The 27,882-nt window shown below is 35.9% G+C and overlaps 2 protein-coding genes across 7 annotated transcripts in view; both read right to left on the bottom strand.

Annotated features, from left to right (window-relative positions):
- The window catches only part of LOC114738209 (protein SHOOT GRAVITROPISM 6), a 34,575-nt gene that overhangs the window by 484 nt on the left and 6,209 nt on the right, over positions 1-27,882 (bottom strand). Inside the window, exons 3-8 of one of the 6 annotated variants that reach the window (XR_003739508.1) lie at positions 26,563-26,630; positions 26,388-26,488; positions 26,103-26,193; positions 24,164-24,262; positions 21,338-21,390; positions 13,294-13,687 (exon numbers count right to left, since the gene is read on the bottom strand). Coding sequence is in view for 1 of the 6 variants with exons in the window: in XM_028926235.1 (XP_028782068.1) it covers positions 24,250-24,253; positions 26,103-26,193; positions 26,388-26,488; positions 26,563-26,630 (264 nt within the window). In the remaining 5 variants the exon portion in view is untranslated. Of the gene's footprint in view, positions 1-8,405; positions 9,758-13,293; positions 13,688-21,263; positions 21,391-24,163; positions 24,263-26,102; positions 26,194-26,387; positions 26,489-26,562; positions 26,631-27,882 lie in introns of those variants that run through there. The other 5 variants (XR_003739504.1, XR_003739505.1, XR_003739506.1 and 2 more) reach the window with 5 other exon arrangements.
- On the bottom strand, positions 1,024-2,804 carry LOC114738210 (uncharacterized). Its single transcript, XM_028926237.1, has 4 exons — positions 2,546-2,804; positions 1,570-2,315; positions 1,302-1,486; positions 1,024-1,173 (listed from the first exon to the last, which is right to left on the bottom strand). The coding sequence occupies exons 2-4, from the start codon at positions 2,300-2,302 to the stop codon at positions 1,024-1,026; spliced, it is 1,068 nt and encodes a 355-aa protein (XP_028782070.1). The 5' UTR covers positions 2,303-2,315; positions 2,546-2,804.

The following is a 27,882-nucleotide window of genomic DNA, read 5'->3' as shown; positions in this document are numbered from 1 at the left end:
AAATACTCTTTTAAATCAAGCCTTCCCATGCTAAAATACTTGTGAAATCTAGTAAGGTTCATTGGATACTCCACTATCTACTTCAGGAAGTCCAAACCTTATTGAAACCTTTTGTGTGCTACTATTTTCTTTTATCTAAAAAAAAGAAAATCAATCAGCTTGGTTGAAGTACTTGAAGAGTCTTCAGCTATATGCTCATAAAGCAACAGAAGTATCCTTGAGTCCTTCTTAAAACAATTAGGCCACAAAACGATCAGAGCATTTCAAGCCCTCAACTATAAGCCTACATAGCTATGAAGCATCTTTAGATCCTTCTTAAATCAATCAGCCCACACCAAAAGACCATGAAGCCACAATTGGAACCTTAGATCCTTCTTAAGGGGGTGTTTGGATGAAGTCAAACCATGGTTTGGAGAATAGCTTCTGGAGAATTGATTCTGGAGAGAATAGATTTTGAGAGAATAGGTTTTCTGAAAAAGTGATTCTGAAAAAGTGAGAGTGTTTGGATAGGTTTTGTCAGAAGTGCTTTTTACATGTAGAAATTACAAAAAAGGACATAAGTTTAAATGATAATTACATATAAGATATATTTCATAATATATGTTTATTTGAAGTAAATTAATAATATTAATAAAAAAATTTAATACGTATATAAATTAATAAAATAAATAAATATTTTTTGGAAAATAATTTAATAAAATAATTAAATATGTATATATATTAATAAATAATATATATTAATAAAATAATTAAAATTAATACGCATATTTTTTAATAAAGTAATTAAATATGTTTTTTGTAAAATAATTAGTTTTGCCAACAAAAAATATGATCATTTCTTAAAGATTTTAAAGATGAAAAAATCCCATAATTTTTTTTCACAAAATTAAAGAAGCACACAAAAAAATTTCATATCAATTGTCTTAATAATAGAGGTTGCAACGAAAAATATTTGTCCAAGTACTTTTTTTTTAACAACACATTACATTATCTGAAAAGAAAGAAGGAAAAAAAAAGACATGACTATTCTCGTATATAGTGAATAATTTGATCTCTTATGGAGTCACGAAGTCGAGCCATATGAGATGAAGATTCTATTGATGAAGGTATATGTGAAGATCCAACTCCATCATCATCGTTATTTTCTTCTGCATAAGAACCTTCTTGTTCAAACTGAATGAAACCAGGATCAGAAATGGATGTTGATCTAATGAAGTTATGTATGGCCATTGTTGCACAAACAATTTGAACCTGTGTTGGAAAGTCATAGCTCGGCATGTTTCCTAAAATTGCAAACTTACTCTTCCAAACTCCAAAGTTCTTTCAATAGTGCTTCGTAGACTTGAGTGCAAATAATTAAACGCCTCATTGTCATTTTCAAGTGCAGATGACCTTCGAAAATCAGGGAGATGATAGCGTTCACGTCTGTAGGGACCAAGGTATCCCACGGGTGTCGGATAGCCAGCATCCACCAAATAATATTTGCCTACATGAAATATATGATTGGTGTCAATAAACTTTGTTTTGTAACAGTATCGCATAAATAAATTGTAGCAATTTAAAATATACCTTGAGGCGGATGGGGAAAGTTCATGGAAGGAGTTGTGAGAGCGTGGTCAAATATACGAGCATCATGCGCACTACCTTCCCATCCGGCTAATACAAAAGTGAAGCACATGTCCCAATCGCAAACCGCCATTACATTTTGCGTCACTCTTCCTTTTCGGTTAACAAATTTTGTTTGGTCAGTTGCATTAACAACGCATGAAATATGTGTTCCATCAATTGCTCCAATAGCATGTTTGAAAAAGGGCCAGTATCGACCACCGGGCTGTATTTTTGAATGCAAATGCTGAAATGTTGGATCTTTTGGTTTGATATTGGACATAGCAAGTCTACAGCATGCCAGTAAGACATTATGGAAATGTCTACTAATTGTCTCCCCCGAATGCTGAAATCTTTCTTGCTGCATCCTACTACTAAGCGCATGGCCAACGGTATTTAAAAACATTGCAACCATTTCATGTATCCCAACATTTCTAGTTTCCGTAAGACCGTGTTGCTGCAATTCTGTGCAAAGACTAAAAAACACTTCCCTTTCCATCCTAAACATGTTATAACAACGGGTGGAATGGCCTTGTAAAACGTCCCTTACCCATGCCTTGCCTGTATAAATACTTGTGTGCTGGGGCTCTTTACACAAATGAAGAGAAGCGTATCCACCAACTGCTACTGCAACTTGATTAATCCGTTTGTTCCGTCGTTTACGATACTTTTCCGCAATTTTAATTTCATCAGCCATTTTTTGTCTTGTCCTGTGCACATAGATATAAAATTCAGAAATCCTCATATGAAATTAGTAAACATTTAACAAGGAAATAAGTTGTCTAATTCCTAAAGAAGTTTAGCAGTCACATAATACAATAGTGCTGGTTACATCATTCCTAAAAACATATGCAAATTATCACAGTCATCTCCTGAATAACACAAAAAGTAGTCAAATACTATGATAAGCAACACAAATGAAGTCTCAATATTTAGTTGCGTGCTTCAAGAAGATCAGGAGTCTTTCCCTCTTGTTCTTCAGAGTCACATACATCTCCCTTGCAGCTTGCTCCCTCATAAGGAGTGTTGTGCACCGGCCAAACAAATCAGGATCATCAACAACTTCATCAACTTCGTTAAGGTGCTCCATGACTCCCGCAATTGACGTCTCATAAGCACGCGCTTCTTCTTCTATCTTCCTAGCACGTGCTTCTGAAATCTCTTCATATTCACGCTGAGAATCATTTTCATTTGCCTGAGCTATCTTGCTTAATCCATAGTGGCAGTGTTCTTCTTCTTCATGGATTCACCCTTTTTTTAACCCCTAATGAGCTACTAGGTCGACTGCCACCTGTGCTTCTACCCCCACGACTGTTTTCCCGTCTCATCCCAGTGTTGCCTCCGCTTCCTCCACTATTGTCATTGAATGTGACCGAATTAAACTCTCCGCTTATCCCAGTTGGTGCCCCCAATATTTCATCACTATCTCCAGACCCTTCTTCCATATCATCTTCAGGAACTCCTTCACTTGGAAGTGTCATGGAAGAAGGTGCCCATGACTGGGGTCCAGTTGCAGCTACAGACCCAAAGAGTTGAGTCAATTCAGCCCGAAACTGAAGCCCTCTTTCTCTAAATTTGTCATAGCCAGGAACTTCCTGCGCATTCAACACCAAAAATATAATACATTATACAAAAAACATTAACATGTGAGAAAATACAAGCTAAAATAAAGTTAAACCATTACCACTATTTTCTTCTCCCACCAATCATCAGGGGCACTAACAGTATTCCTTTCGGCATCCCATCCCAAACCTGTCTCACGGAGCAGCCTATCCCATAACTGCCACTCCTTTCGCAGGGTATCATATTTGTTTTTCAATTGAATTCTCGTATAGACTCTTCCAGTCTTTGCAGTGAAGCTGTCCACAATACTTGTCCAAGCAGGTTTTGTCAAGCTAGTTCCTTTTTTTCCCCCTTTTTCAACTTCTTCAATGCACAGGTCAATAAAAACCTTTGTGGTTCTTATATCCCATGAAGCTTTGCCAGTTTGTTTACTCATTATACTATAGACCAATTATAACACTTTAGTCATCACAAGTTCAACCCAAAAAACATGCCATTCAGTCCAAGAGATATGATATAACAAGTATAGTATTTAACAAGTTTGAGCATGAGGGGCATCATCAAGGCTCGTTTGACTTCAACCAAAGGATCATACTCAACCAAAGGTGTTATGCTGTTATGTAAACCATAGAAGCAGGAAAATCCATACAAGCAGGAATCCATATGCTACAATGAAAGCAAGGCCGAAAATATGACTTTATTTAGCATGTTTGCTTTTTGAGACATTGTGAGTCATTTAACATCATCAAGAAATAAACACAGCTGAAAACCAAACACTGCTACGGGGTAACAATCCTAGATATTTCATTTCTTGTAGTACTGGCTTTTATTTCAGAATAAGTGAAAATAAAAAGTCCAGCAAGTAACGAAATAGATCAAAATGTCAAATAATCAGGAAAGTTTGCTATTATTTTCATAATACTAATAAGCCGCCCCCAACACCAGTCCGGTCCCATTTTGATCTTTTTTTTCGTGTTTTCCATGAGGCATCTTCTTCACGCCTTTGAGCTTGGACACCGGAAAAAATCAAACAGGACCAGTCGACCGGAAAAAAAAAAAACAGGACACCGGCGGTAATGGCTAATCGAACTCCACCCAAAAATGATCAGATAAATGAACAAGTCATCTTCATTGCATCAGATCAGAAATGAAGGGGAGAAGTTACCTGACCGAACGAAATGCACACCGCAGCTATCAGAAATGGAAGAAAACCCAGCACGAGATCTTCTATTGCCAAACCGATAAACAGGGCCGAAATTCACGAGCTGACAACGATCTCACCTGTGGCTAGAAGTTCGGTCGAAAAAGTGATTCAGAGAGGACAGCAAAGGAATGGGATCCGAATGATATGGTTTTTTTCTTGGGGTAAAATATATGTTTCTTACCGGACGAACTGAAAAACGACGGCAAAGGAATTCGATCCGAATGATCTTGTGTTGCCAAGCCGATGAACACCTCACCAGGGCCGAAATTCACGAGCTCAACACGATCTCACCTGTGGCCAGAAGTTCGGTCAAAGGCGACGGCAAAGGAATGGGAGAAGAGGCAGAGTATTTCGGTGCTATCTCACCTGTGGCTAGAAGCTCGGTCGAAGGCGATGGGTGGAAGAAGCTCGGTCGAAGGCGACAGGCGACGGGTGGAAGAAGCTCGGTCGAAGCTCGGTCGAAGGCGACAGGCGACGGGTGGAAGAAGCTCGGTCGAAGGCGACGGGTGGAATGGGAGAAGAGGCAGAAGTCGGTCGAAGGCGACGGGTGGAATGGGAGAAGAGGCAGAAGTTCGGTGCTATCTTCGACGACGGAATGGGAGAAGAGGCAGAAGATCGGTCGAAGGCGACGGATGGGAGAAGAGGCAGAGTAATTTCTCACCGTTGGAGCTTTTGACAGGACCAATTATTACTCCATCCGACCAATTATTACTCCATCCGATCAGACATTTGCATTCCAGAAGCTACAATTTTTCGCTTACCGGAAACCTTGGTTTTGCTGGCCAAAACCAAGGTTTTGACTGAAACCTTGGTTTTAAAAAAAAATGGGGTGTTTGGCAATCAGCTGGCCAAAACCAAGGTTTGGGGTCCAGAAGCACTTCTGGCTCATTTGCCAAACACCCCCTAAATCAATCAGCCCACTAATAGCCGAAGTACTTGGAGCCTTCAACTAAAAGACCACAAAGTCACGAAGCATCCTATGGCTCTTCTTAAATGAATCGGCCAATAAATTAATTGTAGCATTTCAAGGCTCTAACTATAATCCACAACCATTCATTAATCAAGTCACAAAAATACTATGGAAATAGGCTATGTCCCTTGTGACAACCACTCTTTCAAAACTATTTTAGATTAAATCCAACAATTTATTTGAATAATTAACCATGATAGAAAAGAAGAAACCTTAAAATTTTAAAATCACTATCATGGTTAAAGGAAATAAACTTATAATAAGAGTAACATCGATCGTTACCTTGGGTCTTGGACTTCCAAAGTCCAGAAATATCAGTCAACCATTAGCCCAAGCCAAACTTATATTTTCAACCATACGAACTGATAAATCAGTTTAATATAAACTATAGAGCTCATTAGTCAAAAGTCAACACTTTTGAAGGAGCGTTACATGCAGAGTCTAAAATGTCTCAGGCCTCTTCACGGCCCTATCATACCAGATAGTAGTAATTAAAAGTATTATTTTACATCATGATAGTAGATGAGCCCTATGTGGCAATATATAACAAGTCAACACATAGAACAAAAGCAGGGAGGCTATACAAGCTATAACAGCACACTATGCCTCCGGAGCCTTCCCTGATGGGCCACCACCAGAACTATCGCCTGAAAAATGTTAAACCACGGGGTGAGACAAATGTCTCAGTAACCAGCTTTCCAACTCATCATACATACTAATACGTGCTCGTGAGGTGTCAAGTGGGACAGTTATTAATTCTCGAGAACTATAGATATATTCATAGAAATATAATTTCAATCATCCAAACCTTCACTATGGGGGTCAACACATAAGCCACATAAGTCTATCCCTCACTCTGGGGGATCAATCAATCATATGGGCCTATCCCTCACTTTGGGGGACGAATAAGAAGCCACAAAGGCCTATCCCTCACTATGGGGGATGAAAGAAGAAGCCAACCAATGTGCACCAATGGCGGCCTTACCACGTGGTAGGATAAGACTCAATCCAAAATCCAAATAACAATCAATCATTCACAATATAATAAAAATGTCTCAATCCTTTCTCAGTATAATCCATAAGATATAAATCATATATCTTTTCCAAACTTCTCAATCACAATTCCAAAAATCCCACAAGACAATTTTCATAGCTCAAAAGATATAACATATCTACTCAAGTTCCAAATATCAAATATTATTCTAAAAATAGCAAAATACTCACAAACAACATATTAGCACATATAACAAGTGGAAAGTGGTTACCTCTCGCCAAAGCAATACTAAGGATTACCACAAGGTCAATCCTTTGCTCAACCAATAATTAATCTACACAATTAATATAACCACATATTAATATAAATTAATTAATTAATTAATTAAACTTCTCTATATTATTTAAATTTTTACTCTAAATTCCCGCAACTCTCATAACTAAAAAATTATTAAGTATTTTAGAAACAACTTAAAATTTCTAACAACCCCAAATTATTTATTTACCACCTCCAAATTATTTACCTTAATAAAAAGGATTTTTCACAATTTCTAAATATAAAATTACTATATTCTAAATTCTAAAAACTCTCATTTTCAGTTTAAACCTCAAAATCAAACTCTTAAAAATTTAATAATACTTTAAATATTTATAACTAAATAATATAATCAAAACTTTAATGATATAACTACCATATATATATATTTCCATAAATAATAAAATTTTTAGCTACAATAATTATTTTAAAACCTCCGGTCACCCAATAAATAAAACTAAACCGATTAAAATCTCAATAATATATCAAACAATTCAAATAAATTATTTAACTTAAATTTAATCAGTAAAAATATGGTATATCCCATAAATGACAGATTTTCAACTAAATAAATTAATTTAAATACTAAAACTAACAAATAGACAAATCTAAACCGATTAAAATTAACAACTCATTAACTTCTAACTTTCGATAGTCATCTTTTGTAAAAACTCAATACCTAGATCATATATAAGTCTCAAAATTTTCTCTAATCACTATAGTAATAACGTAAATAGGAAGCTTAAAATATATAGGAAATATTTATAAAGAAAGTTTGATAAAAAGAAGTAATTTTATATACCTAAAATATCTTCAAAGCTTGCCCTCTCCTTTACCAGTATGCTCCTCTCTCTCTCACACTTCGGCCCTCTCTCTCTCCCTCTCTCCCTCCTTCTTGCGCCTACCTGGGGGGAATGAATTGTGGGGGGTATTTAACACCCCTACACATTTATTGGGGGGAGGGGATTTCAAACCCAACGCCCAATTTTCCACCCCCCCCCAAATTTCCACCCCCCTCCAACTTTCCACCGAAATATCGGTGGAAAGTTGGACCTTTTTTTTTTTAAAAAAAAATATTATAATAAAATATTATAATATTATATTATTTTTCAATTATTATTTTTTTGAATTATTTTTTTTTTAGGATATTACATCCCTACTTGCCAGTGCCAACAATCAAGTATAGTTGAAACCAACATATTGTTTTTAAACTCCTACAAGCTATTATCTCAAGTAAGCTTACTCTTGTGAAAATGTGCATTTTTTCATATGAACTTATTAACAAGACAACACAAATAGTATGATGACAACAGTAGTCTAACAACCAGTTCCTCCAATGTTTTAGTTCCAGTAAAAATCTACCATGACGCATATGAAAATCTCAATTATGAAATAGAATCATCTACCGCCATGCAAATTGGATGTGAAGCAAGTATTTGCAACAATTCAGGTGAAAACAACCACACACAAAAAGACTACTGATTAACTTCCATAACTGCTTATCACAGTATACCATGGAGACTACAGAATGAACACCGAGACGAAACCAAGCAATAAGCACAAATCAACTTAAAGCAATGGTCAAGAGCTAAAGAAGCTTAAACAAAAATCAATTAAAGAAGTAGGAGGCAAGGAAATCAAAAACCTTAGAAAGTATCAGTTTTGTGAATGGCGCACAATCGTCGACAAAGACTCAGATACCCATCCACACAAATACATCAATAGCCCCGCTTATGGACCTAGGCAAAAAAAAAATCAGTTAAAGAAGCACAGAACCTAGTCATGTATAATCAATTAAGGTACTTTGATAATCATTCTATTTCCATAGTTGAAAGACACAAAAGTTAGTATCCAAGAGTACTCTGATAAGATTCCACCAAACCTTAAAAATGAATGCATGTTGGCATAAACCACACATACTAGGTGAAAAGTGACTATTATGAGCGAGTCAAACAAATTCAAGTCCTAATTACATATTTTAGAATGTAAAGTAGTCAACAGTAACAGGATAATTAAGGCCTTAAAAATCAACGGCATAGTTGTTATCCCTTTAATTGTGTCCTGGCTGCAATTCATAGAGTGAAACTAAGTTATACATCGCCTGCCATTCAAGTAGCGATTACCAAATTTTCCTCAGAGGAAGCAATCTTCAATAGCATTGCTATAAAAGATTTATCAATTTCCTTTCTGTCTAGCACTGAACTCAATTGAATATGTAGTTTAAAGCAATATGTAAGTGAATCTTACAAATCCAATATGATAAGAATAGCTTTCGTAAAGTTATCTTCAATTGGTTTGTGTTATAAAACCAACTATCTGATCTAAGGCTTTCATTGATGTTACTCGAACCCAAATCCCAACAAGTTTAAAAAAGTAAAAGAAATACAAATCAAATGAACATAATGAGACAAACATGACAAAATGATTCAAATTCTTCTATGCATACAATACGCATATGTGAAAATCCTGGAAATTAAGCTCTATAATTCTCCAGTCCAAAAAAAAAGGCTCCATAATTCCATTATTTATGATTCATTATTTAATTCATTATTCTTTGGTTTCCTACCGTTATAAATAGGTTTATTAGGCTTTCTTGTATTTCCTTTTATTTTCTTGCATATAATCATGTAACCTATCAATACAAGATATAAAAAAAACACAAATTATTCAAATTGATTCCTCAACTCACATGGTATCAGAGCTTGAGAGGGGGATTTGACCCATCAACCGCATTCGTGTTATGCCCAATGACACCAGCAAGTTGATTAAGTCGACTATAGAGCCCAATGGCTCCAGTTTTTTAACTTCAAAGCACCTCCTACTAAATACGAATTTCGAAGGTAACGTTCTTGATTATCCCGGAGAACCTCACTAGCGATAACTATCGAGAATGGGCCCTATCAATTCACCTTGTCATTAAAGGAAGGGGGATGCTTGGGTATCTCACCGGTGATATGACCTGCCCTCCTGCTGTAGACTCACAGGGTGTGCATGTCTAGAGGACTAAGAATTCCATGGTGACCTCTTAGCTCATCAACGCGATGACCTCTACCATCAAGCGCAGCTTTATGTTCCTTCTAGCCACTAGAGAGATTCGGGAAGCCATCTGAGAAAATAGATAGAGAAAATCCTTCCTAAGTGTTTGAGATTAAAACGGGGCTATGGTAGATAAACAAGGTACTAGAAGTTTAAATGAATATTATCTGAACATGTTTGCATTGTGGTAGGAATTAGATCTTCAAAATGAAGAAACCTAGAAATCCTTAGAAGATACAACCCAGTACAAAAGGAATGTTTGTTTGAATTTCTCACTGGTGTCAATTCGGACATAGATGCTATTAAAGGATGCATTATGGGCCGTATGCCCCTTCCCACTATTCGAGAGGCATTTGCAAAGGTTATAAGAGAAGATTCTCGTCATAGTTATGTTACAACCTTCTTTAGATACCCCAATAAATACCTTTGAATCTTTCGCTCTTGTTTCTCACAGGATTGACCCTAGAGGTAAGAAAACTAAGCATGTGCATGAGCATTGTAAGAAAATAGAGAATACAAAAGATACTTATTAGGACATTCATGGAAAGCCTGTAGATTGGAAGCCTAAGAGAGGAAAAGGTCATGGATATATTGCTAAGAAAAATGAAGAAAAACCATCAGCTACTTAGAATATATCAACCAAGCAGTTTTCCAAGCTGATGGAACTTCTAACCAATCCTCAAACCTTTGGACAACCAACACTGGCTCAACCAACTGCCACTATTGTTCATAAAGATAACTCTATACATGCCTTAAATGCTATTCAGAGTATGTGTTCAGCCGATTCTGGTGCTTCTGATCACATGACCGATAACTGTGCTTTATTGACTACTTATACTACTTGTGATGGCTCACTTAAAGTTTGAATTGCTAATACCTCTTTATCTCCTGTGCTTGGTGTATGTAGTATTTACCTTTTAGATCAAATAACTCTTTATGCTGTCCTTCACCAAATCTGAAATGCAACTTAATATTTGTTCATAAACTTACCGAACTGAAAAATGCCATGTTCATTCTATGATACTTATTACTTATTCCAGGATTTGTCAACAAAGATGACGATTAGTTATGCTAAAGAGTTTGATGGCCTTTTATTACCCTAAAAAAAAAAAAAGAGTTTGATGGCCTTTGCTACTTTGATGAAGCCTGGTATTAGCAATAAAGTATCCCTTCCTAAATACTATGATCTCATTTTATGGCATAAATGCTTTACTTATCCAAACTTTCAATATATGATTTAAATGTTCCCCTCTAACTTTTCAAATAAAGATATTTCAGATATTTATTATGATGTTTGTGAAATTGCAAAGCACCAATGTATAACATGTTATTGAAATATTTACCAGCATTCATCTCCTTTCTCAACTATTCACTGTGATCTTTGGGGACCAAACTATGTCCCAAACCAAACCCATCGAAAGTGGTTTATAACTAGTATTGATGACCATACATGTGTTTTTTGGACATATTAAAAGATAAAACTGATGTTTACTCTGTCTTTACCACATTTTACCAAATGATTAAAAACAATTTCAAACCCCTATAAAAGTTTTACATTCTGATAATGGTATAGAATACATTAACAAAACCCTTAAAGCATGGTATCAAATCGAGATACGAATCGTGAATCGGAAAGCCAGTTTTTTGAATCTTAAATCGTAATGCATCGTGAATCGTAAGATTCATAAACAATTATTAAGGATGATATATAAGTAATTTTTATATAAAAAAATGAAAAGTTTGCAAATATTAGATGCTATACACCTAAAAAAAAAATTTCCCAAAAAAGCCAACATATGAAATTTCAAAGACAAATAGTCCCCCAAATCATCAATTCAAAAATCAAAATCCTAACTTAAAAAGACTAAAGTCACTAAACATAAAATTCAACTCATCATTCATGGTCTCTAAGATCAATGTCACTCAATTCATGATTATTATCCATTAACAATGTCTTCTTCTTTGTCTTCTTTTCTCGCATCTTCAACATTATCTTGTCCTATTATAGATTTCCCTTTGCTATTGGCTTTGGCATTCAAGTTTCTTGGATCTAGGAAAAAAACTTAGTAAACATAATGGTATATATTTCAACCAAAATCAACTTAAGTTTAGTTTAAAATATTAAACCTCTCTTCTTTTTTTGCTTGGAGCTCCTTCATCAAGAATGAAACTCTCATATATGTCCATCCATGACCTATCTACTGGCAAGCACGGGTTTTTTTTTTCAATGATCCACTCATCATCAAATTCGATATTTGATAAACAGATTGTATTATATATATCTCCCTTTTCCTCTCTAATCTTTCATCTCATCTTAAGGTTGTACTTCACAAAACTTTTGTTGCTCTAAGTAATTTTTTCATTTAGTATGCACTTAATCAAATGTGTTCCAATTTCTTTCACATCCAATACCACTACATGTGAGACTCAAAATTCTCAGGGCTATCTTTTGTAACTCCTTGCCTTCTCCTGCATAACTTTCCCACCAAAGAGCTAAAAAACATACAATAATTAGAAATATTTTCCAAAATTCAAATTTATTATTAAATTAAAAATTAAATTCTTATAAACAGTATAGACTAGAGAACGGTACCATGTTGCTTTTTGTTTTTAATATTTATTGCCATGCTCCTTTTGAAAAGCCCCTTAGCAAACTTGAATGCCTCAAGTTGTTAATTAACTAAAAATCTTGTCTTTCTATGCAGAATCGTTCTCTCAATAGTTTTATATAAACCAAAATAAACTTCTTGATACGCATCAAATTTTTCATTATAATGGAACCTAAGAAACTAATGGATAAGTTATGTTTTTCTTACATACAATTAAACAATAAATATTTAAATTTTAACTTTAAAATGTATAAACTTACTTAGAATTAAGAAAGTAGATAACTGCATGGAGGTATCCATGAGTTGCAAATAGGGCTGAGCAATGGGCGGGGTGGGCTAACCCGAAGGTTAGCCCATAGCCCGCCCATTTATTCATAAATGGGCATGGGCTAACCCATAACCCGGTAGTAGCCCATTTAACCCGTATTAAATGGGTTACGGGGCAGCCTGTTTGGGCTAACCGGGTTACGGGGTAACCCATTTATTTTTTTTTAAATTTTTTCAGTATAATTATTTTGTATATGTAATCTTATGAAGCTGTTAATAAATTTTGCATGCCAAATAGCAAATCAAATATGAAATAACATCAATCATATTCAATCACACAACCTCACTTAGATTCGCAAACAATCAAAGTCTGATAAAATCATAAAAGTAGTCACTAATCATAAAGTCTCATAAACTTTGAAAGTTCCAACTTTCACCTAAAGGATAAAATAAAAGCTTAGACAAGCATGAAGGTTTGATAAAAGATGAATGAAAAACAATATCATCAATTAAATGAAGAATAAAAATATTTTTAAAAAATTAAAACTTAAACGGGCGGGTATGGGCAGCCCAATACCTTGCCCATAGCCCAACCCGTTTAATAGGCTACCCAGCCCATTTAAGCCCGCCCGTTTATAATCTTAGTTGGGCTAATTGGGCGGGCTTAAATGGGCAAAAATTTCATGGGTCATGGGCGGGCTAGCGGGTAATGGGTTTGTTGCTCACCCCTAGTTGCAAATTCTAACAAATATCAATAATCTTTCATATGTTTTTATACCTTAATTTCTTCTTTTCAAAATTATCAGTAATCTCTTCTTTGGCCCTATCCATTACTTCATAAATATATAGTATTAGAGGTGTTCAACTTATCTCATCTTGATCCCAGTCAATTCGGGATGGGACAGGTCCCGTCTCGTCTTGGGATATTTGCTTATTTATTTTCTTTTTAATTTGATTATTAAAATTCTCATTTGCCTTTTTCCTACCCTAAGTCCTAATTCTTGCTTTGCTTGCTCCTTCATGCTCAGTCGCTCCCTCTCAACCTCAGCTTCAATCCCTCCAAAGTCTCTCTCTCAAACACGGTCTCACTGTTGCTCTTGATCTCCACAAATGGCCGAATTCTCCTGCAAATCGTTCGTATGTCCAGGTTAGTTATTGATATTTTAACTTTCTTTCCTAATCTTGATTTCTTGTTTTTATTCAATTGCATAATGGGTGGCTTATACAATAGATTTTTGGTTCACGGGCAGTTAGGTGCTAGAGATTTTTTAGGAGAAATTCTGATTTGGGTCATTTAGGATAGGAAGAATTATCATCAATCATTCGTGGACATCAAAAATTTTGAAGGAAATCGCACCATATCAATCACACAGATATATGTCTATATATAATTATATATATGTATTATATGATTGTGAACGCCTGAACGGAATTTGAAGGCCACAATAGAAAGAAATTCGAAAAAATCACAAGGCCCTATAATATTTGATATATATGTATCTTACGCACTACATACTAACATATTAAATGAGAAAGTGAATGCTATCATATCATGATGCAGCTTTTTTCTTGAATTTGATTTTCAATTTAATTTTGGATAATTCTATTTGATGATATTAATTTTGTGAATAGAGATGTCTATTACACAAACCCCTCAGGAAGACTGCGATAGTAAAACTATAGGAGAGTCACCTATCACTCAAGAGCAAAAAGACAGGTTTGACAACATTGAGGGTGAAGGAGAAGATGAACCAACAAGTAAGAGGCAAAAATATGCTATTTGGTAGCACTTTAAGAAGCTTCAGCCAAACTAAAATAAAACTCCGAGTGATGTTAATGATTGAACATAACATTAGTGTTTTTTTTTTCCCATGTGATTTTCACTTTTTTAGATTTTTTTTTCAGTATCTTTTATAGTCAAAATTCTTATTTGTTTGTTTATAATTGGGCTTTCTACAATTTATATAGTTATTAATTTTTTGACCTCTTTTATCTTCAAAAGGCCAATAAAAACAAACAATACAATGTAAAAAAAAAAAAAAAAGCAATACTGGCCCGAAAGTGCACCTGTTTTGTGTAACATCCTGAGTTTTATTGGGTTTTAAACACCTCTTTTGGTTGATTTTGAGGATAGATTAGTGATTTAAATGTTGATCTTGGTGTTTGGGTTGGAATTGAGATATGTTGGAGGAATAGGTGAACGTACCCCTCTTAGGGTATGTTCGTCGCAGCAAACCGGGAGTTTTAGGGGGGAGTATCTTCTCGAGAAGGTCTCGCCGCGGCGAAGATTTTCTGGGCGAGCGAGAGTTTCCTCTCGGGAAGCTTTCGCCGCGGCGAAGGAGTCGGAATCTATATAGTCGCGGGAGGGGTTCAATTATGCGAAAATTAGAAAAATCTGAGGTAGAGAGAGAGGTTCTGCTAGGGTTTCGGTATTTTGGCTTGGAGGGGGCATTTCTAAGGATCCATTACCTCAAGTAAGTGATTTTAACCTCTAATCTACTTTCTTTCTTGGAATTTCTGAGGATTTGTGGTGGAACCCTAGAGTTTTCTAGGTTGTGATGGAATTGAGGTTTTTTATCGATTGTTTTGAGTTTAATTGATTGTTTTGGGTTAGTCTAAGTATTCAATCGGTGTAGTTTTCTTGGATTTAAAGAACTTGGAGTTTTTTTGAAGTTAGGGTTTATGGAAATGGGAGGTTTGTGATTGAGGATGATGATGTAGAGGTTGATTTTGAGTTTTGTGAATTGGGTTATGTCAAAGAGGGTTAAATTGGATGTTTAATCGGTTTAGAATGTTATTAGGACTTCAATTGTTCAAATGGGGTGATTGGGTGTTGAATTCCTATAGTGAGTCCTTGAGGTTTGAATCCTAAATTGATATTTGGAGAGGAATTAAGGTTTTAATGGATTTTTATGACTTTGGAGTGTTGTTTTGATGGTTATACCCTTTGAGTTGGGTAGAGTTTTGGTTGGAGCTAGGAATTTTTTGTCCCCAAGTGTTGTTTTGGCCACATTATTAGTTTGAAAGCTAATATATGATGGTTGTGTGTTTGTGTGCTTGTGTAGACTGGTTGTGAGCCTCATTGGTACATGGACCGTATTGTTGGTTGTTATTTCTTGCTCAGGCGAGAGGTAACCACTTTCCAATCCCTACCTGCTTCTGTGGTATTCTGAGTAGATTTATGTTTTGTGCTCCGAGTAACAATTATATTCAAAGTGTATGTTGTATATATAAAAAGAAAAACCGTCTTGTGGGGTTTCGATTGATGATGAATGAATCTTGGAATTGTGAAAGATATGCCATTGAAAGAAGTTAATTATGAAATGTTCAATTACTATTTGATTATGGTTTGAGCATGATGCATGAATTGGGAATTGGTGAGAGTTTTTGATAGTTACTACCACGTGGTAAGGCCTCCATTAATGCATGATGGTTGGCTCAGTACGTCCCCCATAGTGAGGGATAGGCCTTTTATGGCTCCTTACATCCCCCATAGTGAGGGATAGGCCGGGTTCGGCTCTTGAAAATCCCCCAAAGTGAGGGATATAGTTTATGGGAATTGCATCATTGCACTTGCATGAATTGTTGTGGCAATCAGTTATAATATTACTTGTGAACTACCCCACTTGACACCTCACGAGCACCTATTTAGTAGTACCTTGAATTGGAAAGGTTGGTTACTGGGACGTTTGTCTCACCCCGTGGTTTATAATGTTTTTAGGTGAAGGTTCTAGGTGTGCGCCTTTGGGAAGAGACGCAGAGGCTTGAGCTTGGTTAGCTTTAGGCCTCTAGCCTTTGTATATGTATGGCTAGTATATATATTGCCACAATTAGGGTCCTTTGAAAATTTTGATTGCCCGGCTTTATGGTAAACCAGAGGAAGTGTATCTTCTCACTTTTAATTGGCCGGAGGCCCTTTCTATTGTTTGTGGAACTTTGATTTACGTTGCTGGAAACTATTTGGATGGACTGATGTGATGTCTGTTGTTACCCGGGCCGGAGGCTCGGAGGCCCAGTGAATGTTAATGATTGATGTTAGTTGCATGCAACTGAATTTGGGTTTGACCCGAGTTTGAAAGTCAATTTCTAAAATTATGCAAATTTCTTTCTACTGTGGTAGTTCATTTTAACAGATTTCCTTTACTACCATAGTAGTGAATTTTATGATTTTGAGGTGAAGGGTTTTACATTTTGGGGGGGGGAAGAGAAGATAGGAAGGGCCATTGGGACTAACACAGACATAGGACGGGACAGGACATGAGACGAAAATCTTATCCCATCCCTGTCCACTGAAATGAGACGAAGCACCCCTATGTGGCATAGCAGGTTTAGAGTCACTATCTACAAGTCTTAAAACTCTTACAAGTGGACTCACATACTTTATGCAATATTTGATGAAACTCCAAAATATAGAATTCCCAAAAATCATGTCCACCACTTGCTTACCCTCACTTTTACAAGCAAAAGAACTAGAAACCCAATTATCTGAAGCAAACATGGTTCGAAGAGCATTCTTTTGGGGCAATATGCAACTTAGTGCAAGATAAGTTGTTACCAATCTTATCATTGCTGATCTAGCTAATTCTCTTCCCTTGGAATATTCTATACAAGTTAAGGACCCAGTATGCCTATAAATGAAGGTTGTTATCCGGAAGTTGCCTAATGTCTTCAAGGATTAAATCAAGGCAGTGCTGCACAAAGGGACCAAAATAATTTTGTTCTCTTCTCTTTTAATATCTTCCTTGTTACCATAAGCTTTAAGGCACTATCTGTCACAACTTGTACCACATTATCCTCCCTAATTTCCTCAACTATATTCTCTAGTACTTTAAACATTTGTTTAGCATCTTCAATCGCACTATTTGTGTCCATTAACTTTAGGAAAACTGTCCCACTAGGATTATTAACTAAAAAATTAGTAAACACCTCTTTTTACAATCAGTCCAACCATCACACATCAAAGTACAATTCCATTTCTCCCACTCCCTTTTATACTTTGCTAAACTTTCTTGAATTTTATCAACTCCTTTTCTCAAGTGAGAAACTCTTACCTCATGATAACTTGGAGGTTTCAAACCCTTATTATATTCACTAACAGATTTTAACATTTGAAAGACAATGGACTTCTCACCAAAATGAATAGAAAGCATTACCATAGACGTATTTACAAATATCTTGAATTAGTAACTCTTTATCTTTTACTATCTCTCATTCATTGTTTTCTGTTTAGTAGTTTTTAATGTCCCTTCCCTCCTCTTAGCATTTTGAGTAGTTGCTTCTTCAAATATTTCAACACTATTAGCATCTTCACTTTTTTTTCCTCTATTTTCTAGCATTTAACAAACAACTTTTTAGCTTCATTGGGAACATTTATATAAGGACTCACATTCTCTCTAGTTCCAACCAAATAATGTTTCATCTTAGCTACCCCACCCCAAAATTGATGTGAACAATATTTGCATTTAGCTATAAGTCTATGGGAAGAAATACTTTCATAATGATTCCATGTAATATTAGCTTTCTTTTTTCCTATTCTAATTCTAACTCACTTTTGCACCAAGATAATATCCAATAAAAGTAAAAAATAGAGTGGAAAAAAAAACCAACTAGGAGTAGAAGAGAAGAAAAGGAACCAGAAAAAGAGAAGACTTCAATCAATGCTTCTAAGTTTTGCCCAAAAGGAACTAGCAGGAGAGAAGAAAAGAAGCAAATGGCATAGGGCACAAGATATAGATTAGAACGTGAAAAGGAAAGCAGTGGGGAATTAAAAAGTAGGGTTTCTTCCTTATATAACAAAAACAAAACAAAAATCATCATGTCGAGTCATGCACAAATCCAGGTCGAATCCGCACGACTTGACGTCACCCAAAATCTCGCAATTCCAGTGTGAATCGCGCCCTTCGAATAGCCTTAAGATATAATGAGAGTTTCGTATCTCCTAATATATGTTTTGTGACGAATCATGTGCTTTGTATCCCAAATCGCATGATTCTAATAATGATGCCTTAAAGACTTTCTTTAACAAAATAGCATCGTACATAAAACTTCTTGCCCATATTGTCCCCAACAAAATGGCATTGTCAAAAGAAAAAATCGCCATATCGTCAAGGTAGCACGTACACTTCTCCTCACCCACACTGTTCCAAAATACTATTAGGGAGATGTTATTCTCACCGCCACCTTTCTTATCAATAGGATGCCAAGTAAGCCCTTATCTTTCAAAACACCCCTCGAAGTTCCCCAATCCACCCGTTACATTCCTTACTATTAAGGAGAAAATAATATGGAATATATTTCTTATATATTCATTATCAGAAAGGGGAATTTATACACAAGAGAGGAGCATCGGTCATTAATGGCTCATTATTAGGGGATAATATCCTATCCTATCATATCTAATTTGATCCTATATTAATTACAATATATTTACATATCTTTACATTCCCTCTCAAGTTGGAGCATAGATATCAATCATACCCAACTTGTTACAAAGATAATCAACCCAAACCCCATTCAAAGCTTTAGTAAGGAGATCACTGGACCTCACGTGTCCTGTTGAAATGAAGTTTTCCTTGATCTTATCTCAAACAAAATGACAATCAATCTCAATGTGTTTTGTGCATTCATGAAACACTGAATTAGAAGCTATATGTAAAGCTGCTTTATTGTCACACCATAGTTTTGCTAGTAATGAGGTTTTAAGACCAACCTCCTTCAGTAATTGATGTATCTAGACGATCTCGCACATAGATTGTGCCATAGCTCTATATTCTGCCTCTGTACTTAATCGTGACACCACATTCTGTTTCTTGCTCCTTCAAGACACCAAATTTCCTCCCATAAAGACACAATATCCTGTAGTAGATCTTCTTGTGGCCTTTGAACCACCATGATCAGCATCACAAAAGCACTCAATATCTGTATGACCATGATTTCTGTATAATATCCCACAACCTAGAGACTCCTTCAAGTAATGAAGCACATGCTCTAAAGCTTCCCACTGTCTGATAATAGGTGAGACCATAAACTGGCTAAGTATACTAACTGGATAGGTGATATCAGGACGGGTCACAGTAAGATAATTCAATTTTCCAATCAATCTTCGATACCTCTCCGGGTTCTCAAACGGCTTGCTCTTAGCAGCATCAACGGGATTCTCAGATGGTATGCTTCTATCGGCATCAAGGAGTGGATTATAAATCATTGGAAAACTGTTTGGCGTAGCCCCTAACTTTCCAATTTCCTTCAACAGATCAAGAACATACTTCCTCTTAGTCAATAAGATTCCTTTCTTACTTCTCAAGACCTCAATTCCAAGAAAGTACTTTAACGGGCCCAGATCTTTTGTTTGAAAATGAGAATTAAGAAAGGACTTAAGTGAAGAGATCCCCGACATATTACTCCTTGTAATCACAATATCATCTACATACACAACCAATAGGTTTTGAGAGGGCGATCCTGCTTCTCTGCATGATAGAAAGCTTTGCAAACCTCATAAACACGAGAGATATTTCCCTTGCCTGAGTATAAAAACTCTAAGTAATTCATCAGTTCTTTAACAAATTCATAGTGAGTAATAGAAGGAATAATCTCACTGTCAATGGAGTTGCGGATCTGTAAGACGAGCCGTGCATCGTCCCTTAACCATGATTGACGGGAGTCAGTGGTCGGAGGGTCTTCAGTTAAATGATTCTCCTTCTTAATGCTTCATAAGTAGATACGAATAGTCTTACTCCAATCTAGGTAATTTGTCCAATTTAATTTGTGCTCAATAGTCTTAACAACTACCGGAACTGCTTCAGAGGTAACTGTAGACTTAGTATCACCCATGAGAGATAAACAAAAAAGAGATAATAATTCTAGCTGCAATAAGGAAAAATAAGTAGCCACAAATGATCACACCAGGGACCAAACAACACTTCCTACGATCTATAGAAGGCAGGAACAGCAATACCAGATTTGAACGTTATTGTTCAAAAGGCACAGTAACCAAACGGGTCTGAATCAACATAATGGGGGAGACCCATATCTGAAAAACACTAGGAATTTGCCAGAAAAGGGAAGACAAAGTTGAAGAAGAGCTCAGATGGCGAAAACCACAACAGCGTGTGAATAGTACCGCCGCAGGTGACGGCGCATGAGGCTCACGCGCTGCTCGAACGGTGACGAAACTTCAAGGATTAGTCGGTCAGCACCGTGCGATCCTCCCTGGCTAGCACGTGCTCCCACCAAACGCTCGACACAAAAGCCCTAACGTTGAACACAAGAGCTGACGGCAGAGACCCACTGTACGATGCAGACAGAGTGAACCCAGACAGAAAATCTAACTCTAAATGGCCTGCTCTGATACCATATTAAGGAGAAAATAATATGGAATATATTTCTTATATATTCATGATCAGAAAGGAGAATTTATAAACAAGAGAAGAGCCTCGGTCATTAATGGCTTATTATTAGGGGATAATATCATATCCTATCATATTTGATTTGATCCTATATTAATTACAATATATTTACATGTCTTTACACTTACCTCCAAAATAACCTTTCATCAATCAGAAGAACCCTTTTACCCTAAAACCCACAAGGGGAGAACCTAACTGAATTGCAGTCTGGGATTCTGATAGTCAACTTTACCTATGAGCTGCCTCTTACCCTTCAAACTGAACAAAACTTTGAGGAAGAAAAACAATTTCAAACTGAGGGGGAGAATAGGGCCAAGATAAACCCAATAAAGACTTTAATAAAGTATATAACAAAAGAACGAAACCTACACAATGGCCATCAAGCGTTAAGCAACACCAAGCACCCAAACAGTTGACAGATCCTGTAAATAAAGTATTTGATGAATCTAGTGTAAATGATATAGACCATATAGGAAGCACAAAATCAAATCTAGATCTTCCAACAGCTCTGAGAAAGAAGCTAAGGATCTGTACACAATATCCAATAGCAAACTACATATCATACAAAACTCTATCACCATAATATTGATCACTCATAAGCAATCTTGACACCACAAAAATTTCCCACAAGCATTGAAGAAGCATTAGCGTCTCCCAAGTGGAAATAAGCTGTCCTAAAATAGATGAATGCGTTAAAGAAGAACAACACATGGGACAAAGCTGCTTTACCACGAGAAAAGAAGGCAGTGGGATGCAAATGGGTGTTCACCATAAAATACAAGACAAATGGAACAATTGAAAAATTCAAGACAAGACTTGAAGCAAAAGTCTTCTATCAAGTCTATGAAACAGACAGTACAAAGACATTTGCTCTGGTGGCCAAACTAAACACTATAAGAATTCTGATACTATTGGCAGCCAATTTAGATTGGCCTATCTACCAATTAAACGTAAAAAATGCATTCCTGAATGATGACTTGGAGGAGGAAGTATACATGATAATTCTACCAAGATTTCTGACCAAGCAACCAAACATGGCATGCAAATTAAGAAAATGGCGCAAGAATTTTAAGTAAAAGACTTGGGAGAAATGAAGTACTTCCTTAGACTAGAAGTGGCATGATCAAAAAGAGGGATTTATATATCCTAATGAAAGTATGTACTAGATCTACTCAGAGAAATAGGGATGCTAGGATGTAAGCCAAGTTCAACCCCAATAGAAGCCACAACAAAGAGAAACAAGAAAAAGAAAGGTGAGTCAACAGATAACAAGGGAACTTGTGAGAACAATGATGAAAAAGATGAAGAAGAAGAAAACGAAGGAAATGATGTCAACAAAGGTAGATATCAAAAATTGGTGGAAAAACTCATTTATTTGTCTCATTCAAGAACAGACATAGCATTTGCACTAAATGCGGCAAGCCAACATGCACATAACCCAAAAGAAAAGCACCTCAAGCATAGTGCATGGAAAAAAACACTAACCGAAGTGTGATGATTTTCACAAATGTTGATTATGCAGGTGCTTATAGTGACAGAAGATCCACAACAAGCTACTGTATTTATGTTTGGCGAAACTTGGTCATCTTGAGAAGCAAGAAACAAAATGTAGCATCCTAGAGCAGTGTCGAATCGAAATATAGGGCAATCACTCAAGAAATATGTGAATTAATTTGGATAAAGAGTGTTGGAAGAACTCAGAATACAAATGGAGTTTCCGATGAAATTGTACATGGATGGGCACTTTATCCAAGAAAAGATAGATAATGGATTGGTTACCCTCATACATGTATCAACGTGGAATCAAATAGCAAATATTTTCACCACAGGCCTACAAAAAGAAAAATTTGAAGACCTTGTGCATAAGTTAGACATGATTGACATCTATGATCCAACTTGAGAGGGAGTGTAAAAATCCTAAAAATTAAGCACCGTAATAGAATTATTTATGATTCATTATTCTTTAGTTTCCTACTGTTGTAAATAGGTTTATTAGGCTTTATTATATTTCCTTTTATTTTCTCTTGCACAGTATATATAATCCTGTAACCTATCGATACGAGATAAAGAATACTCACAGACTATTCAAATTGTTCCCCAGCTCACAGCATATTACATGGGTATTGCTACTCAAGGAGACAAGTATATTAGAGACTTAAAAAAGATAGCTATTAGACACATGTGCCTAAAAGAAATACTTTATTTAAATTATTACTAACACTCCCCGCAAAGTTGGTCAGAATAACTTCCCTGCCAAGTTTGACAATTAAATCCTTTGATTGTACATCTTCTAGTTGCTCACAAGAAGAAGAAAAAAGGAGCACAAATTGTACATTTTGTTTCACTGAAGTACAAAAGTGGGAGCTAAAAGTAATGACAAAGGCATCATAGTTTATTAAAAAACATAGAACCAAGACGAATCAAGCGGAGCCAGGATACTGCCAAATGGATTCCTATCTGCTTCTTCTTGTTTTGAAAAACCTTTTGGGAAAAAATGTTAAGTTTGATTTGAAATTCTATCTACCTTGAATAGGCGTAATACAAGCTTCTTCTTGTTAAAGCATGTTAGTTTTGGCAGTATCCTGGCTCCATTTTAAATGCTTATTTAAGATTCAGACTATCATGTTGGATAACTAGCTAATAGGTAAAGCAAATAGGAATGCATTTGTTTTTGAATGAAAGAAAAACATCACAAAAATGTCGGGAGACAACCTTGTTAGGCCAGCAGATCTGCAACACAATATTTCTTTTCATAATGAAAGACGATGCAAAATATTATTAGAATCAATCTTATTGAATATTCAACCCCCCCCAAAAAAAAAAAAAAAACCAAATGAATGACTTGACTTTGGAAGGGACCTTTAGACATGTCTACGTGATTGCAGCCTATTGTTTCATGTCTACGTGTATATGATGTATTGTTTCATGCTTAATGGGGCATGAAACTTGCTCAAAGTAATTTGACAGGAAATTTTAATTTTAGAGATTGTGCATCACACACCCATCTACAAATTCGAACATTTCAAAACAAGTAGAAAAAATATACCACACCCAACCCTGAAACTAGATGTTTCAAGTTGGAATCATTTGGCTATCAAGAAAGCACAATAAAATTTGCCACACTGAAGCTGCCTCAAAAAGAAAAATACTTGAAAATTGTAATTGCAGCAAAAATCCAAGAGACAATTTACTTACGGTCAAAAAAGAAGTAAATTCTGCAGGAATTTAGACCATGGCTGGTAAGGCTGAAGTTGGCCCTGATAAATGAAGATAAATCTCCATCATCTGCAATTCCTATTCAAGAGTGAGGCAGGCGAAAGATAGAAGATTGAGAACCCAGTTTGGAATTCAGGACAAAGTAGAAGAAGCGAAATAAAATGAAGAATAACAATTAGAAGCCACTAATATTGCCTACAAAGCGGAAACGGGAAGGGCGATAATTCTTTTTTCTGGGTGACATAAAGGAGATAATATTTCAGCATGGCACAAATTGTTCAGATCTAATTCCAGCAATCAAATATCAGACAAAGTCCAAGAGGTAAAGTAGATAACAGGGATTCCATTGATTGATATCCCAAGACATTCGAGAGCTCTATCTAACAATATTTTTCTTTCTACCTGTCTCCTCTATGCCTCTAGCCACGTCTTTCCTTCGATATTAAAGTAAAGAATATTTAAAGACCATTGTAATAAAATAAAAGCAGAGAAAATAGCTCACTATGTCAGGTAAATGTGAGCCTATTTGCAACAAGTAGGCTCCTTGCCATTAATTAAAATGTCCCAAGATAACTGTTATAACAAGAAAATGATGCGCAAGGGATGAACTTACAAGGCTATACAGAGGTGAGACAATCATTTATTTAATAGTGGAAAAACAAAAAAGTTGGTATCTAAGAGTGCTCTAGTATCATTCTATTATTTTGAATCTTTTATGAATAATGTTTTAATAAGTTGTGTGGTTTCAGGAGAGAAAAGGAATTTTGTTCCAGTTTTTTATTTAGAAAAGATTTTATGGGGAAAGAGGATAAAATAAAAATAAAAAAATTATTTTTTGTCAATAATAAAATAATAATAAAAATATTTATTTAATAATCATTCATTGTTTAAAAAAATTAATTTGTTAATCCTTATGGTTTCACTAGATTTTGAATTAGATCCCTCTAATTTTTTTTACCAATTAATTCGTGATTATTTTTTTTACCAATTAATTCGTGATTATTTTTTCACTAAATAACCAAGGGAAGGGGTCTTAATTGAAGAAGATATCACCTCTGGTGTGAAAAGAAGAAGGGTCTTGGGGAGAAAACATGAGAAGGTAAGAACACTGCTATGGATGCTTTCTGGGAGGAGCTCTAAAGAGAGAAGAGGGGATTGGTGATTTGTTGTCCATTTGGTGAAGGCATATAATTATATCCGACTGGGAGAGCAATAACGATTGTGACCAGAAGGGGTATGAGAGAAAGAGGAAGAACCATCTTCATCAAGTTTATGTTTTCCTATTTGAAGAATCAAATTGGAACACAGAATCTAGAAGGAAATGCAATTACTTGCTTTCTTTGTCAGTCATGACCTAATGAAATGGAAACGGACAGCGTCAAGAGCATCTATCTATTAATGGAGGACAATAAGTAGAGGGACTTGCGGTTTTAATGGAGCAAACAATAAGAATTGAATTAAAAGGAAATAAATTAGAAGGACCTGATCCAAAATTTGATAAAATTAAAGGGACTTATGGATTAATTTTCTCTTGTTTAAATTTTAAAATTTCAAAAGTGGGGAAAAGATAATAATAATAGAAACTCAGATGTGAATTTCTTAAATAACACCAGAAATTTCTTATATAAAGATCATACTATACAAGAAATCAAAACATGGGAGGCTTCAATAACATCATTATAGGAAACTCTTCCGACAATAATGAGTGCAGAACTACAATGCAAAGCAGACAGTATTGCTCTAAATGGGGAAAAACGGCCAAAGCAGTATTGGAAAAATTGACCATCAAAGAGGAAAGCAACACTGCTTAAAATTCTTATAAAAATCATGACAACTTAAAGTTGGGAAGTTTAGTTATCAAAAAAGTTGGAGAGTTTAAAATAGATGAAAAATGGTAAGGAGGAGAACAAATGTGTACCTCTGCTCCCTTATTCGCACTACCCTCTCAATATTACTCTGAATTTGATTTGGCAAAGCACAATTGCGTACAAGGTATTCAAAGAACAACTCTGCAAATGGCCATGACAACAATTAACTAACAATAAATGAGCAAATTTCCTGTCACCAAAAAAAAAAAAAAAAGAAGACAAAAGAGCAAATCTCCAATATGGAAGAAACCAAAAAGTTTTCTAACATACCAAACAGGGCAAAAGATGTACAATATTGAAAGAAACAATAAGAAAATTAACCCATATCGATTTACCGCTGAAAGGGCCATTTTTCACGCCTAAACTCTGCTCATCTAATAGAAACTTTACGGCTTCAACTAGAAAAGGCCTTCTAACACGCCAAGCTGCAGACAACCTTCACAAAGAGTTTTGGTGAGCTATTATTAGAGAATCAATAATAATTAGCACGAGAATTAGAAAAGAAGAAACCTTGGCAAAAGGTACTTCAAAACACGAAGTGCACTAAAGGTCAGTGGTTTTTCCCTCGACCTGCTTTTCTGACAGTAAAGAACGAAGGAGGAGAAGTTATGATCAAATTAAAGAAACATGATTTTTTCCTTTTTTTTAAATAAAAGAAGATAATTTAATAGAATGAAAGATCGAAAGGATAAAAATGTGAAGACAAGTCCTTACTCCAATCATATTCATTTTTCATTTCTCGAGTATGAATTTATTGATGCCAGTTCCTTTTCAACATGATATCTGTTAGGATTAGTTTCTGTGAATAGGGTTTTGTAGAAATAGAAGAGTAAATTACTCGACTTTCCGTGAATCTTAGCTCAAACCAAATGCACTCTCCTCAGGAAATAGATGCATGTAATTTAAGTAGCTTTTCTAAGCCAGTCTGTTTGAGTTTTTCCCTCAATTGAGTCAAACCCCTACGGCAATAATGCATTCAAAGATGTTTGGAGAGATCGGCATGCATTATTGCATCAATGTTTTTAACACTTCATTCTAGGCTGAGAGTCTGTCTCTGCAGTTTAATTTCTGATATAACCGCTGGCATTAGGAGGACTTATAGGAGGAAAATGAGAAAACCAAGGGGAGAAGTTGAAACCACTGGTCAAATCAACTACCTCAGAGCTCCAGAAATTGAGGACCAACTCTGAGTGGCAGCTAGCCACTAGCAGTATGGGTCTTAAACCCTTTAGGGTGGGTAGGTTTTCTTTTGGGGGGCAGCCTTTATTTTGTAAGGGGACGGACTAATGGAAGGGGGAGGAAAAAAAAAAGAGTGTTTAGGGAGAGACCTGGCCTCTCAAATGCCAAAGGGAAGCTGTTGTAACTAGTTTGTCTTGTTAGTCCCGGTATCATCTTTTGTTGCTGGTTGTGATTTATCTTGTAATCAGGGAAATAGGGCTTTGAGCTAGAATCAGGAGGAACCTTTTGTATCTTGATTCAGTGTTGGAACGTTATTATCAAAGCCTCAGGATTTCTCTCATTTATGACTGATCTGCTTCCTTATTTTCATTTTGTTTTCGGTTCTGTTGAATATTAAAGTTGGGTCACAACATTTGGTATCAGAGCGTTCGATTCTGGGGCCACGTTAGTTGAAACAGTAATGGGGGAGGAAATACAATACACGAATCCGAAAGTACAGGAGTTAAGGGAGACGGTTGGGGGTTTGTCCAGAGATATGAATATATTAAAGGGGGCTGTTAACCGGATACAAGAGGCGATTGAACAGTTGGTCAGACCGAGAGATGGTGCCGAATCAACTAGCCAGAGGAGAGGGGGAAACCACGAGGAAAC

This window comes from Neltuma alba, unplaced genomic scaffold (genome assembly GCF_004799145.2).
Source record: "Neltuma alba isolate B1F8T4 unplaced genomic scaffold, ASM479914v2 tig00013558_pilon, whole genome shotgun sequence".
Classification (NCBI taxonomy): domain Eukaryota; kingdom Viridiplantae; phylum Streptophyta; class Magnoliopsida; order Fabales; family Fabaceae; genus Neltuma; species Neltuma alba.
This window is presented reverse-complemented; position numbering and strand designations above follow the sequence as displayed.